The following is a 14,869-nucleotide window of genomic DNA, read 5'->3' on the forward strand; positions in this document are numbered from 1 at the left end:
ATCTAATTTAGTATCACGATACCCGATCGCACTTTTTTTTTAATTTCCAAAGATGTCCGGGCTTTAGAATTCGAAATTTTTAGTCCTTTAGTCTGTATCATCAAAACGTTTAAACAAACACAAATTAAGTACAAACGTCTTGCTGATACAGAATTCAAGATATAAGGGTCAAAATGGCGTCAGACACGCCGGATTATATTAAATTAACTAAAGATTTCTGATTAATTTTAATATAATTGACTGTAATTTGAGTCAAGAAACTTGAATTCACAGTTCATTTGTTGAATTGGTTTATTTTCATACACTGTTATGTTCCAAATTAAATGTTCTAAAAAAAAATTTCTATAGTTTTATTTGGTTTTAAATGTATCGTGATATTTATCGTATCGCACCTAAGGTATCGTGATATGTATCGGATCGGCTAAGTTCAATATCGTCCCAGCCCTAACCACAGACTGAATTAATCAAAATTGGAGTTAATCTGGCTGCGCCAAAGGTAAACAAATGGACTAGTCTGGTTTCCTGCCCTGTTTTTATTTGTCTTGTAGAGAACCAGGCTATGACAACATTGACCATCAAAAATAAATAAATATATTTATTCATAAAATATATATTATATAAATATAATATAGAAGTGAACATAAAATTCAGAAAAATATACCTCTTAATTTTCCTTTAGGTTGGGAAATTATTAGGATATGTCTGCTCTTGATTTAATTAAAATGTGGGATGTGGTCTGATGAATCGTCTAAAATGTTCACGCGATCAACATATACAGAATTATTATTGTTAAGTCAGATGTGCTTCAAACTGATATCAAAATTAAGCGCTATACGAACAGCTTCCACTGGGGTTAGAATTATCATTTCCTTCGAAAGTGACACATCTACTTTGTCCATTTTTCTATGGCTTTCGTTATCACTCTCGCGTAACAAATTGGTAAATAAAATGTATCAACCCACTACTCCTCTTTGTGATATTCGTATACTGTAATTTTGTTTTTTATGATATTGTTTTTGTAAATAAAATCGTTGCAGAGTGGAACGTATCCAACCTATTCTTTTTTCCTGCTGCCATGTTAAAATGTTATGAGCATATGGGTTACTGAACAGTTTACGTACCTGAACACTACCGTAACACTAATAATTCAAGCGCCTAAATGACACATATAAAAACAAAATCTCAAACACATTGATAGAAAAATGAAATACGAGTTTTGATATCTAGAAAACTAAATGATGGGGGAAAAAAAAAATCGATATATAGATGAAAAAAAAATTGGATTGAGTAAATTTTAAGTAGGTTTGTCGGCAACTACAGACAAATGATATTTTATTTTAGGCCTAAAATGGAAAATATATATGTTAATTACATTGAAACCAGATAAACCCCATCAATTTTTTTTCACATTTATGACGCATGTAAAAAACCATTGAGCCCAACAAAAATGATTTTTTTAATTTAATTTATTTATCAGATAAATACAAAAGACATCATTTGATACCACCATCTTGGTAGCTCAGTCATTAGAGCGCTTGCTTCGTTATTGATTTAAGGTCGTGTGTTTGAATCACGGCCGCAACTGACCTAAGTTGATAAAAAAATAGGTAGCAACTGTTCCTTTGCAAAGTGCTTGGCATTTTGAAGTCTTTCGGATGAGGCTTTAAAAACTGAAGCCCCGTGTTACGATAGGTCTTGGCACGATAAAGAACCCTCATTGTTCAATGGCCCTGAGTGCCATGTAAAGGTCTAAATTTGAAGCCCTTCACTGGTATATGGTGACGTCTTTGTATGTGTGAAAAATTCTCAAATTGGACATAAAACAACATTCAATCAATAGCATATAATTACAAATGGCCTTCAACTCGACATTTATATATATTGACAACGTATTGTCAATTAACAATGGTTATTTCCATTCTTATGTCGATACGATATATCCCGGTGAGCTTGAGATTAAAGATACCACAGAGTCTGACACATCTGTGTCATGTTTGGATATTTAACTTGAAAAAGACGTTAATGGTAATCTAACAACCAAGCTTTATGATAAACGTGATGACTTTAACTTTTCAATCATCAATTTCCCTTACTTTAATGCAGCAATATACCTTCATCACCTGCATACGGGGTTTATATCTCTCAGTTGATTTGATACGCAAGAGCATGCTCTACGTATGTACAATTTCTAAAACGAGGTAAATTATTGACAAACAAGTTGATGAAACAAGAATATAAGCAGTCTTGTTTAAAGTCATCATTTTGTAAGTTCTGTGGTCGATACAATGACCTTGTCATTGAGTCAAATGCTGACTGACGTTTTTCATACTAATTGTTAGGCCATTATTTACACACTTAATTGTCAACGGATTTTTCCGTTATTTCCCGATCATGACAAGGAGCACACGGCGGGTGTGACCAGTCAGCAGGGGATGCTTACTCCTTTATGGCACCTGATCCCACCTCTGATGTTTTGGAGGTCCGTGTTTGCTCTGCTCCTATTTTGTATTGTTTAATGGACTTTTGAGCTTGAATACTGTTTGTTATCTCCATATATTTCATTACAGTTCATCTTTAGGAAGATGATTTGATCAATGCAAAAGGAGAACAATCTGTCACACAGCTTGGCTAGTGAAAGAGAAAAAATCTTTGAAGGAACAGAAGTTGTCGTGTTTGTTTGTTTGTTTGTCATATATTATCTAATACATGTATATTGGTTGTTTCTCCTGTATACATTAAATTTACTCCATGCAGCTGACTTTTAACATTTAATCTTCAGTTTCTTCACTTTGGAGGTGCATGGGTATATGGTGTCATAACAGTATTTCAGTTGAGGTTCACGTCAAAACATGACTGGCACAAAATAATTCCTGAATCTCCCCTCCCGATTCGGGCATTTTGGCACAAGACTGGAACTGAATTTTTTTTATGAGATGAAAAACTATATGTAAACTTCCTGTATTGACCAGATTCATTATAATTGAAGGCATACTGATTTTTCTATATACTGTATTTGAGTGGGGAGTGATAAGGTCCTGAACTTGATTTTCAAGCACCTGCTCGACTTTGACCAAAACAAACTTGCATGCCTTGCTGGATGGCTAAGTATTTTTTGGTACTAAAATCTTTTTAAAGAATTGTTTTACAAGATCTGAAAAGGAAACCCCTCAAAAGTTTGTTTTAAATTAAGACCACCTACTCAAAGTTACGCATTTTTGGTAAGCATATATAGCAAAATTTAACACTGTTGTGCAACCTATAAGCATTTCTATGTATGTCGAATTTCTCTACCGTATGCTCACTTGATAATTCAAAGATATTAAACCATAATTAATGTAAAATATTTAGTTTTTACAAATTAAAATGCAGATTAGTGAAAGCTGACGTCTGTTTGTTCATTGCGGTTTAGATGCGGCATGCCTTTTTGTATGTGTACATTTGTAGCATGCCTTGACAAATCAGCATTAATTGATAGGTGTACTCTATGTCTTCAAATTAGGTACATTTTAAAAATTACTGTCTCTTTTCATCAGTATTTTTACATCAAACTATTATATTTAACAACAGAATAATTTGAATTTTCATATTTTTTCTTATACATGTATTAGTAGGAGATGTTGAAAATTATTTTGTTTATATTGGCACAGCTGTGGAATTTACCTCTGCATGGTCAAAGTTACCCAACACACATATCTTGTAAGTTGAACACATTTATTTTATATTAAGACAAATAATACATATGAAAACAATGTAATCTGAAAAATAAAAGGTATTCAGAAAAAAAAAATGATCCAGTAAAAGCTATAGCATAACGGACAATGACATACTTTCACAAAACAAGTACAAAAAAAAAAAACTAGTTGAAAGAACACCACTCTACCAGATAATACGAGGGTTGTTCGAAAAGTTCGTGGACTGATGCGATAAAATTAATACCATGTAGTCTATACTTACAAAATTTTTAATGAACATAAAACAACAAAAGTTAAAGATATGTTGAAAATTTTACCTTGATATCTTGAATATTTACCAAATTATCATAAAATAAAAAAGACATTATATGATCACCCGGCGCTGTCGCCATTTAGTCTCGTGACGTCATTGTTTTTCAATGTCCGCATTCTCGACCTCATACACTTATCTTGATGAGTTTCCTTGGAGTTAAGTAAAGATTTAAACCCGTCTTGTTTACATGTGTATATGATTTTATAATGTCATAAACAGCTGATTTCAATGCATTATATAATATTGTAAATAGATCTGAAAGATCCTCACTTGATTACAACAGCATATTTGCTTGTCGGACTTCAACATCTATCACATATGATCAACGTCACTTTTCGACGTGACAAACTTTGAACACCCTTACTACAAATCGACATTAACTTTTACATCTCTTGCTTCTCTAATCTTTTTCGGCGTTTAAAAACAAGTACTCTGAATGCATTTTATTTTTTGGTAGCCCATATAAATATTTCCTAGGTATATGCCAGTTTTTCCAGAGGGTGAACCTTTATAGAATGTTGGAAAAAGAAACCCACCCCCTTTCTGACGTCATTACAACCCCATAATTGTTTGGACATTTCATATAAAATTTACGATAAAATTTCATAGAACTTACAGAATGGGGTAAAAATTGCAAATTTTACGGTACAATTGTGTCATACCACATGAGTGAATTAACGAGATTTTTGAATGACAAATGCTCATATCAAAAAGAGTTTCTTTTCTTAGTTACACTTAGGTAGAAAAAACGTAATCTTCGAGGTTGCGCCGCCTGGACGTACCATTGCTTTCAAAATCATCAACAATTTATTAAAAAATAAAACTAATGATGTATAGTTTATTATATAAATAAAAAAGATGATGCTAATTAAACTTTAAAAAATTCATTGATGCATCTAATACGCTTTTAATTTTATAGCGCTAGTCCACGAACTTTCCGAACAACCCTCGTACAAGAAGTACTTTCATCTATCATTTATTTTGTTTTATACTTCTATGGATCCTTTACAATGTTGTATTATACTCAGTTGACCATTAAGGCCCCTAGACCTCTTATTTTAGAAAGTCATTATTAAAGATCACTGGAAAAAATTTGGGTCTATGCAAAAATTTAGGGTAGGTCAGGTAAACCATAAACCAACATATTTTTTTCTTTGGCCTTCATCTTAATGTCAACATGTTTTTCAGGTTCTTTAAAACACATATTGCTCATAGCCTTACCCAAAGAATGAAAGAAGTATATTGGTTAATTATTTTGGAGAAAAAAATGGAAAATGGCATTTAAGTGAGTTAAGACCATTCTCTAATTCAACGCTGGAGATGAAAAGCATTGTTTTTATCCTCCATCTCTTAACTAGCTTTGACGGTGCACATTGGGATTAATTGAGACATTTTTTTTTCTACTGCTTAGTTTTATCATCAAAGTATGTTAATGCAGAATTTACAAATGCTAAAATTGTGTGGCAAGTTGATAGCCAGGGGTCAACTTTCTCCTTTATTTCAATAAAAGTCATCATTATTACATCAAAAAAGGACATTATCTCTCTGGGCTAGATGCTCTTTGAATGCATGGTTGTGTTTTGTTGAAAAGACAGTCTGACTGCCTTTATAATGGTCTCTAATCAAGCTCTATTCTCAGTTTTAATCTATAATCTAGTTCAAGTTTTTGATGTACAATTTAATGAATATAATGTATTTTTTTCTATTGTTATTTTTAGATGTCAGTTCATTTTTTAAAGAAATAAATGCATTTGATTTATGGTTTAATTACAAGGGTTGGAAATGATGTGGGTGAAAATTTCTCTCTTTTAATCTTGTAACCATATTATGTAATATTGACTAGGAAATTGAACTGAACAGCCCCAAACTGCTCCATTATGGCATTAAATTTTGTTCTGTATGTCCATTTGGACAAGTTAGGGTGACATTACTTGGACAAACATAACTTTCACTATTTTTCAATAAAGACCTTATTATTAACTTGAAAATTATTGTATCAATTAGGTTAACATCTATAAAACACTGTTTGAGTTTTTTGCTCTAATTGACACGTATTGCAAAATATGACACCATCTAAAAAATGCTGTACCAACTTTAACCTGATCAGCAATCTTGGAGAGTACAAAGAAATACTCTTGACACTCTTTCAGGACTGTGTAGGTCCATTGGTCTCTTGTTAGTCAAAGACTTGAAAATTCTTATTTTGAAATTGCCAGTGATTGGTTTCAATGAATTTTGAGACTGAAGGAGTCACGCCTATCCATTGTGCTGCATTAGACTGTTAATGGATAGTAATCTAAATATTAAATATTGTGGACATGCATAAACAACATGTATAAATTGATATTCTGTTCAGAAACCAGAAGAAACAGCACACATATGAGCTGGCAACAGACTGTCATTTAATTTTAGATTATTAAAGGGATAAATGTGTTTGCAAGTCTACTTGCTCAACAAAATCATCTGGCACGTGATTTACTTTGACACCTTATGCCTTTCATCCTTTCAGTTTTCCAAATTGAGTTTAAAATGTTTTTTACATGCTCTGCTAGAATTGTGCACATATTTGTGATGAAATTTACACCTGCTTGAAAGTTATACCTTTTAAAAAAGGGTAATTATTACGAAGGAAAACCAATTGATGCAGAATGCCCGCCTTTTAAATGGCAGCTTTTGTGCATAATCCGATGAAAGTTGACTCAATATGGTTTTGGATGGAAAAGGACAGATCAGTTTCAAAAACTCCTTTATAGGTTTATTAATTGAGCATGGTCCCAGACCGTGATGAGTGGGTATTCAGATTTAAATTGTATCCTGTAATATGCTAGATGAATAGCATGGAGAGACACATTGCAGAAAAAAATGCCTCTTAGCTTGATTTAGGGTAGGATTAGGTTCCTTTTTCAATTTATTCTCCAGAGTTCTTTTATTGGGATGTGCAGTCCATAGCAATAGAATTTTATTTCATCAGTAGTTTGTATTCTAACTTTAAAAAAATCCAATTACCCCCCCCCCCCCCCCCCCCCCCCCCCCCCCCCCCCGAAAGCTTCAAGTTTTGTAAATGAAACTTTTATTATTCATAGAAGATTTAGATTGACAATGGCAATTTTGTTTTACCCCAACGTAAATGGATCAAAGTCCGAAATTCACAACAGAGAATTTTGATCTCAAACACCCCCCTCCCCCCCCCCCCAACAAAAAAAAAAAACAAATAAACAAATCAAAAAAACAAATACAGTGGAACCTCGTTTATCAGAATGCCATTAATCCAGATGCTTTACCTTCTGAATGAAATTTGTAGGAAATAGTTTATACACAGTTGAACTTCAGTATCTCGAAAACTAATATCTCAAATACCATGGATATATCAATTTGAATTGGAAGTCTAAACCACTTATTCTTTAAGTAATTAATGCTTGATATGTCGAATACTCTGATATCTCGAAGTTTTTTTTCTCAGTCCCATTGAATTCGAGATAACAAGTTTTGACTGTGTATGTATATATTTCACTAATCTGGATGCTTCATTAATCCGGACTATTTGCTCATGTCCCTAAAGGACATGGGACTCTCAAAAAAATTATGTTATGAAATTTGTAAAACTGTACAATGCGTGCATTTGCTAAAACATATATTTATCACACAATTTTCCTATCAAGCCAGCTGTATTTTCATTTTCCCCAGATCTTTTCTTTTATATCTGTATTTAAATTCAATCAAAATGAAATCCCCCCAAATAAATGTAAATCTTCTGTAAAATTTTACCATGTAAAAAAAAATCAACAAAGTAGGCTTATGACCTTAATTAAAAATACAGAGCACATAGAAACAAACTAAAAATAGAAATATGAAAGTAACAATGATCAAGGAAAATATCTGGTAATAGAAAGTAGCACAATTGAATCAAAATTATAAAATAATGGCAGTAACAGATCTCTTGCCTTAATTGTGAAATGTGAACCCTATCTGCATGGCCCTTGATTTTCTTTTTTCAAACCTACACTGCAATTACTTTTATTTTAATGAAGATGTTTAGTTTCTATTAGTAGCCTTCTTTTTCTGTAGATAAAATTCTTTTTAGGCTATATTCTTATAATTACCTTCAACTGTTTTTGTCACATAAATATGTTTGAGTTAATGATCTGTGAAGAAAAAAAAAACATTTACTTTTTTTATGAAATTTATTTGCACAAATTAAAAATGGAATGTGTTACAGAATGCAATGGATTTTGTTCTTCCAACCCAATGTTTTATTAGCCTGTTTTTTTTTCCCTTCCTCTTGATTTAACCAAGTTTTCTTAATAATCTGTGGCTCATATTACAGAGAAATAAATGCTTTTAGGATTTCTAAATGTGCACATGCTCTGATGTGTTTGACCTCGACCTTTTTCAGCAGTCTGGGGGCTGATTGTACGGCAGATACAATCACTGATTTAAAAAGACTGGTGTCTCAGGCTTGTGAAAATTCAGATGATATCCGATTGTAATACATGTATGAAGTCACCCATATAAACTTCAGAGTTCAAATTGAACCATTGTCAGCAAAACATTTTTAATATTAAACATCAATGTATAATTTTAGCTGAATTTTTTGAAAAGAATTTAGAGAAAAAATATCATATGAAATTAGAGATTTATTTTTGCATCCAGAATTGAGGTCTTTTATATAAATGAGACGGATAGAGAAAAAATTAAGACAGGTATGCATAAAATTTGTGTCACGAGTTATTTGTGTGTTTTGACCCTTAAAAATGCCTTGGAGTGTTAAAAGACAGGTAGCAACCTCATTTAGCATGAATTAATTCTTTGGCAAGGCCTCCTCATGGATGTACGCTAGAAATGATAAGAAAAGCACATCGAGTGACACAGAGATATATTTACATGTAAGGCAGCTTAGACCCAGAGGTTATCACTGAGGCCCTACTGTCTGATAAAAGATTATTTTCCACAGGAAAATTCTTGGCACATGGCTTGTATTAACCTGTGTTTTAGTATATAGTAGTTTTTCCACATCTGATTGTTTTGTTTGTGTATATACAGTCAGGGCCAGAAATAGAGGGAAAAAAGAATAGTAAGGGGTGAAAATATCATCAGCTGTGGTTGTTCATTAGTTCGGGATCATCATAGTGAAACTGGAGACCTGTGGATGAAATATACGTGGCCGTGAAATATGATTTTTCTGCAGACCATGCTTTTGATTGTCTTACCATCATAGTGAACTGCTTCCAAGAATTTCAGGATGAGTCTATATTTTTAGTGTGTGATAGCAATCAGCCAACTTTATTTTTGGTGGGGTACCACATTGCTTTAATACTGAAAAAAACACTATACTTCCCTCTGCAGATAAAATAATTCAAAATTTTGGAGCTGTGCATGCTGTATACATATGGATTGCAACACAGGTGAGTATCTAGAGTACCACTGATCAATGCTGAGAATGAAAAAAAGAATGTGCTGTACTATTATATGTCTAAAACCCTTCCCAGATAAAACTCACTGATCAATTTTGTTATCTTGGACCCAGACTAAAATTTCTTTCTATACGGAAGAGATAAGATAAGCCTAGGTAACTACGTTTTAAATTACGCAGGTCATAAATATACAGATGTGAATAAATAAGAGAAAAATTGGTCATTACGATCTTGTTCATTGTAATGCTGTCCTTATTGATGATGCACAATAATTTAAGCTTTTTTTTTATGATAAGAATTAACATTCCACTAGAAGAGAGTAAAGCATTCTGGCTAATGATCAGGTGATTTATTAATGTATTTAGCTTTGATGTAGGTCCCTAGTGAGCAGATGTAATTTTTTTTTTTCAAACAAGACTGATCAAGTGAGAGATGAAAGCAGAAATTTCTTTTTGTTTGTTAGAAAAAGAATTGTAAGTAGTTAAAATTGAGTGTTTGCAGCACTTCATATATGAGGATTTTTTTTAAGTATTACATATAAACAAGCTTAAGAAAAATTTCCCCCTAACTTTTCAAACAATTTCCACAAAAGCTCCTGACAAAGAGAGTTTTTATAATATATTGTTCATTTCATAGAGCTTATCATGTTTGATTTCTATTGATTTGCCTTATGAGTAGGTGTTTGGACTTTAAAAGAATAGCTGCAACCCAAATTTGATTTTTCTCTGCAGCATATTGGAACATTATCTTAAATTTTTTTGTTAACCTCAAATTCACTGTATAGATTCTTGTCTTTGAAGTTATGTCTGAATGAAACATATTGCGGTGATCTAATGTTTTGACTTAATGAGTATGAGCTGATGTAAATACCATGGTTTCTAACTGTCCTGAAAAAGGACTTGATAACAGAAATCTCATGTTGTGTCAAACTGCAAGTGAAGGTGATGGTCATGTCTGATTTTACATGAAAAACAGGAGCTGCATATTAATACTGGACTACTTTTTGTGAATTAATAGGTTTTAATTAATGTAAAGATACAGATGTCATTCAAGAGTTTTCAATAAATCACCAAAGAATTGTCAAGGAAATTTATTTCATAATTGGATTTGCAATTACAATATTAACTTTGACACTTTTTTATTCTGTAGCCATCATCTTACCTGTAAGAATGTCTTCATGATATTTCTCCAAGTAAGAATATCTAAAATGATATCTGTATAAGAATAACCTTATTTAGGGAATCCTTAAGAATGTTTTAAGTGATTTTCCAATGATGCCTAAAATTGGTGCATCTTCCCGTAAGAAATTCTTAAGTAGGCCTAGTGCTGGTAGGAATGTATAAGAGATGAATACCTAAGTGATTTTCTTGTCTGTAAGAAATGCTAAGGTTATGTCTAGGCCTGAGTATCACAAGCTACGTAAAGATAAATATCACGATACAGTCATGCGATACAACATGTATCGTGTTACAGCTGTCAACAATTAAATTAACTGATATCTTTGCATATTCTTGTTTGGTAACCTCTACAATTACAGAAAATATAAAAGGAATATCTTGATACCAATAACCAAAGTTATTTATAGGTGAACTTATAGTCTTAGCATTTCATGTTTTTGTTGCTATCTTGTTTTTAATCATTTTGTTACATCGAAATTAGTTAGTTTGCATGTAGAGTTTTCAAATAAGACAATGAAAATTAACTTGTACTGTATCACGATACATACATGGTGATACGATATGCGTATCTTGAGACCTTGCGATCAATACGATTGATATATCGCTGTATTGTTACACCTCAAGTTATGTCATCTTTCCTGTAAGATTGTAAAAGGGATGTTCCTACCAAGAAATGCTAAGGTTATGTCATCTTTCCTGTAAGATTGTAAAAGGAATGTTCCTACCAAGAAATGCTAAGGTTATGTCATCATTCCTGTAAGAATGTAAAAGGAATGTTCCTACCAAGAAATGCTAAGGTTATGTCATCATTCCTGTAAGATTGTAAAAGGAATGTTCCTACCAAGAAATGCTAAGGTTATGTCATCATTCCTGTAAGATTGTAAAAGGAATGTTCCTACCAAGAAATGCTAAGGTTATGTCATCATTCCTGTAAGAATGTAAAAGGGATGTTCCTACCAAGAAATGCTAAGGTTATGTCATCATTCCTGTAAGATTGTAAAAGGAATGTTCCTACCAAGAAATGCTAAGGTTATGTCGTCATCCCTGTATTTTAGATTGTAAAAGGAATGTCCCTACCTGTAAGGATACATAAGTGATGATACTTAAGTGATGTTCCTACCTGTAAATAACTCCTGTTGTGACATGGTCTTTTTGTTAATTTGCTTAAGTGCTGTTCATGTAGTTGTCTTTTTTTCCAGCATATGAACATGCATCCGTACATGGGATAAATTTCAGGCCTAGAAACAGGAGCCTTGAAAATGACTGTGTAAATTTACTAGGTGAAAATACTGGAAAACTGAACCAAAAAATGTACAAAATATTTAATAAAAATATCATTATTAAAGGATCATATTTAATTAATTACTATATCAATTACTTATTCAATTTAAAATCAACAAATGTATAAGAATGTGTTGTATTATTAGTTATTGCAAGCAACTTCTGCAGCTTTCAGAATTTTATGTTCAACAGTCCCAAGCAATGTTTAATTTTGTACAAAGGTGAACTGTCCATGTATGTAGTGTACAAGTACCATGCGAGAGTCTCTGTCCCATGTCAGTCTGCATTTTTCTCATGATACTAAAGCAACTCTCTAACTCTATATTACAATGGACAGTATTGCCAAACAGAATTATGAATTGAATTTAGTGTCCTTGTCATGCAGATCACAGAGTTGGCTCTGATTTGTGTCATTTACTCTTTGACAAATCTTTCTACAGATCAAATTCAAAAAAGTTAAAATTGTTTTTTTTGTTTGTTTAATGTCCCTTTGAGAATTTTTCACCCATGTCAGGTGGAGGACTGCAAATTTAGACCTGTGAGGGATCTTTTTCTTGCCAGCACCTACTGTGACTGTACGGGACCTCGGTGTATACAATCTCATCCAAAGGACCCGTCTCCACCTCCTGCAGTGGGATTCGAACCTGTGACATAAGAATTGACTTCTTAGTCTGCAACTCTAGAACAAACACCCTAGCCACTGAGCCAAAGTTATAACTGTAACCAATCTATAAAAACATTTTTAACTTAACAGAAGTTTTGAAATGTTTAATTAAATGTAATTTTTGTGGAAAACAATTACACCTTTAATCCTGATGTCCTGTTAACATTGTAAGCACAGTAAACACAATTTCTGGTGTCATGAGGGTGAGAATTTAAAAAATGGCGGTTTCTAATAAAAAAAAAATTCAAAATACAGGACAAATTCTCATTTCCTATATTTGGTGTTCCGCTGTGATCTCCTGAGTGGGTTTACATTTCATGTTGAGTTTGAAGTCTCGGACAAAAAGAAAAATTGACAGAAAGTCATGCTTATAATCTTGAATAATATCAGGACCTCAAAAATATCGAAAAATTTAATGATTTAATTATTTTTTTGTCAACATTTGCATTGTACTATGCACATGTGTAGATAAAACAACGGAAATGAATTTCAATTATTTTCCTGCACTTTTCCTGTACTCCAGATTCTGTGTAATCTATCCAATTTTTATGGAACCGGTGGTGTCCGGTTTGGAAAAATTATACTGTATATATGGAAATCACTATCAAAGTTTGATTTATGCTTCTCTGGCTAGAGTAAAGCTGTCTTACAAATAATCTGAATTTTCTCAAATATTTCTCATGCAGCGACTAACACCTTATCTGCTCATGTTAATTTCAGATTTAAGCCATAGGAATCAGATGTTCTATGGACATTTTCTCTCTTGTCCTTTAATATTCCACTGATAAATGACTTATTTTATCTTTCTCAGTGTATGGCCTATTCTATCTCCAAATATTTCCTTTTTGTACATGTACATATTAGAATGTTGACTCAGGTGAGCATTGTGGCCCATAAACCTCTTGTGAATATATCAAAGTATTGAAGACAGGAAATGCAATGTTATTGTGACAGCTAGTTGATTAAAAGTTAAAATGATTTTGGAAAAACTTTAGATTGTAAATGGCAGTGTGTGTTGTATGATCAACAACATTTTTCTAACTTGTAGTTTAAAGTGGAGTTGTTTTGTTAAGAGTTCTTCATACATAATCCCCTCTAAGCAATGCATGTCAGGTATTTCTTTATGCACACATTATCTATCTGGGCAACACGAGGCTTGTCTGCATATATTAATCAAGTTTTCCCAACAGGGGTTTTCCAAAAATACACAATTCAGTCACTATAGTCTTTAAAATTTAATCTTTTGAGATATTCAGTTGAATTTCTTTAAAAAAAAAAATGAAAAAAAAAAAAAAACTTCTTTCATCTATTTGGAGCAAACTGTGCTGCAGATGAGTTGTTTTCAGTTGTAAAATGTAGTATCTCATTCAGTTTTTATATGTTTTAAAAATTTCTTGCTGTAGAAGATGAGAAAAAAAATCAGGTTAAGTGCCTTGAAATTTTTAACCAAAGGAAAACTGGGGGTACCCTTATAGTTCGCTAATTACAGAGAAGTCTAAGGTTTGAATGTTCATCAGATTTAAACAGATGTGGATGTTGTTTGACATAAAAAATTGGCCACTGAACCTGATTTTTTTGCTCACCTGAGCCATGGAAGGCTAAGCCAACTGTTTTAGCACAATTTTTTTTTGAGATGCAGTAAAACATGCTTATAGCACATACACTTATAACCAATCGATGCTTACAGCAAAGTGAATATTATTTCCTGTGGCCTAAGAATATATTGAAAACATAACAGATATATAATGAATTCTGTTTATAATGAAGCAAAATTGTCTGTCCCTAGCACTTAGTTATATAGAGGGAAAACATTGTAGTCCAAAATCTCTAGCTGACCTGGGCAAAAAGAAACCCAAATCAGAAAAAGGACCAGAAGCAACATATTTATGCAAGAGAACACACAAGGGAGTATTTGTGGGAATATCACTTGGGCGGAACTACAATTCAGAACATGATACAAATTATGGCATTCGATTATTTCACGTTTCTTACCACAGGATTTGTTTAGCTTTTGGAAGTCATGTGGTCTCACCCATACCCTTAGTGTGTTTGTTTTGTCAGCATGGGTTTAACTGAGACTTTTTCCTATAAATATTGTTGTTAACAATAAAAACCAGTCACATGATTTATTTTTATACATATTCTATATACTTATATACATTTAATGTGTAAGAAAAATATGCATCTTGAACCAAGTAACTTAAAAGTACCATTTTATTTGGCGTCCAAAAGACTGAAACAAATTATTAGAAAATTCCGGATTTTATTCACTTTCTATCTCTCAAACCCCTCGATCTCTCGAACTTTTCTTGCGGTCCCTTGAACTTTGA

At 32.6% G+C, this 14,869-nt stretch overlaps 1 protein-coding gene across 4 annotated transcripts in view; it reads left to right on the plus strand.

Annotated features, from left to right (window-relative positions):
• Positions 1 to 14,869, plus strand: part of LOC133180996 (nuclear hormone receptor HR96-like) — a 124,848-nt gene that overhangs the window by 1,443 nt on the left and 108,536 nt on the right. Inside the window, exon 1 of one of the 4 annotated variants that reach the window (XM_061315495.1) lies at positions 8,849 to 9,407. The exons of 2 other annotated variants lie outside the window; for them this stretch is intronic. In XM_061315495.1, the coding sequence (XP_061171479.1) occupies positions 9,392 to 9,407 (16 nt within the window). In that variant the 5' untranslated portion in view covers positions 8,849 to 9,391. Of the gene's footprint in view, positions 1 to 8,848; positions 9,408 to 14,869 lie in introns of those variants that run through there. One more of the 4 variants, XM_061315497.1, reaches the window with a different exon arrangement.

The sequence above is a fragment of the Saccostrea echinata genome, unplaced genomic scaffold (genome assembly GCF_033153115.1).
Source record: "Saccostrea echinata isolate AGI-Se365-2 ecotype Australia unplaced genomic scaffold, CSIRO_AGI_Sech_v1 ptg000008l, whole genome shotgun sequence".
Taxonomy (NCBI): Eukaryota; Metazoa; Mollusca; class Bivalvia; order Ostreida; family Ostreidae; genus Saccostrea; species Saccostrea echinata.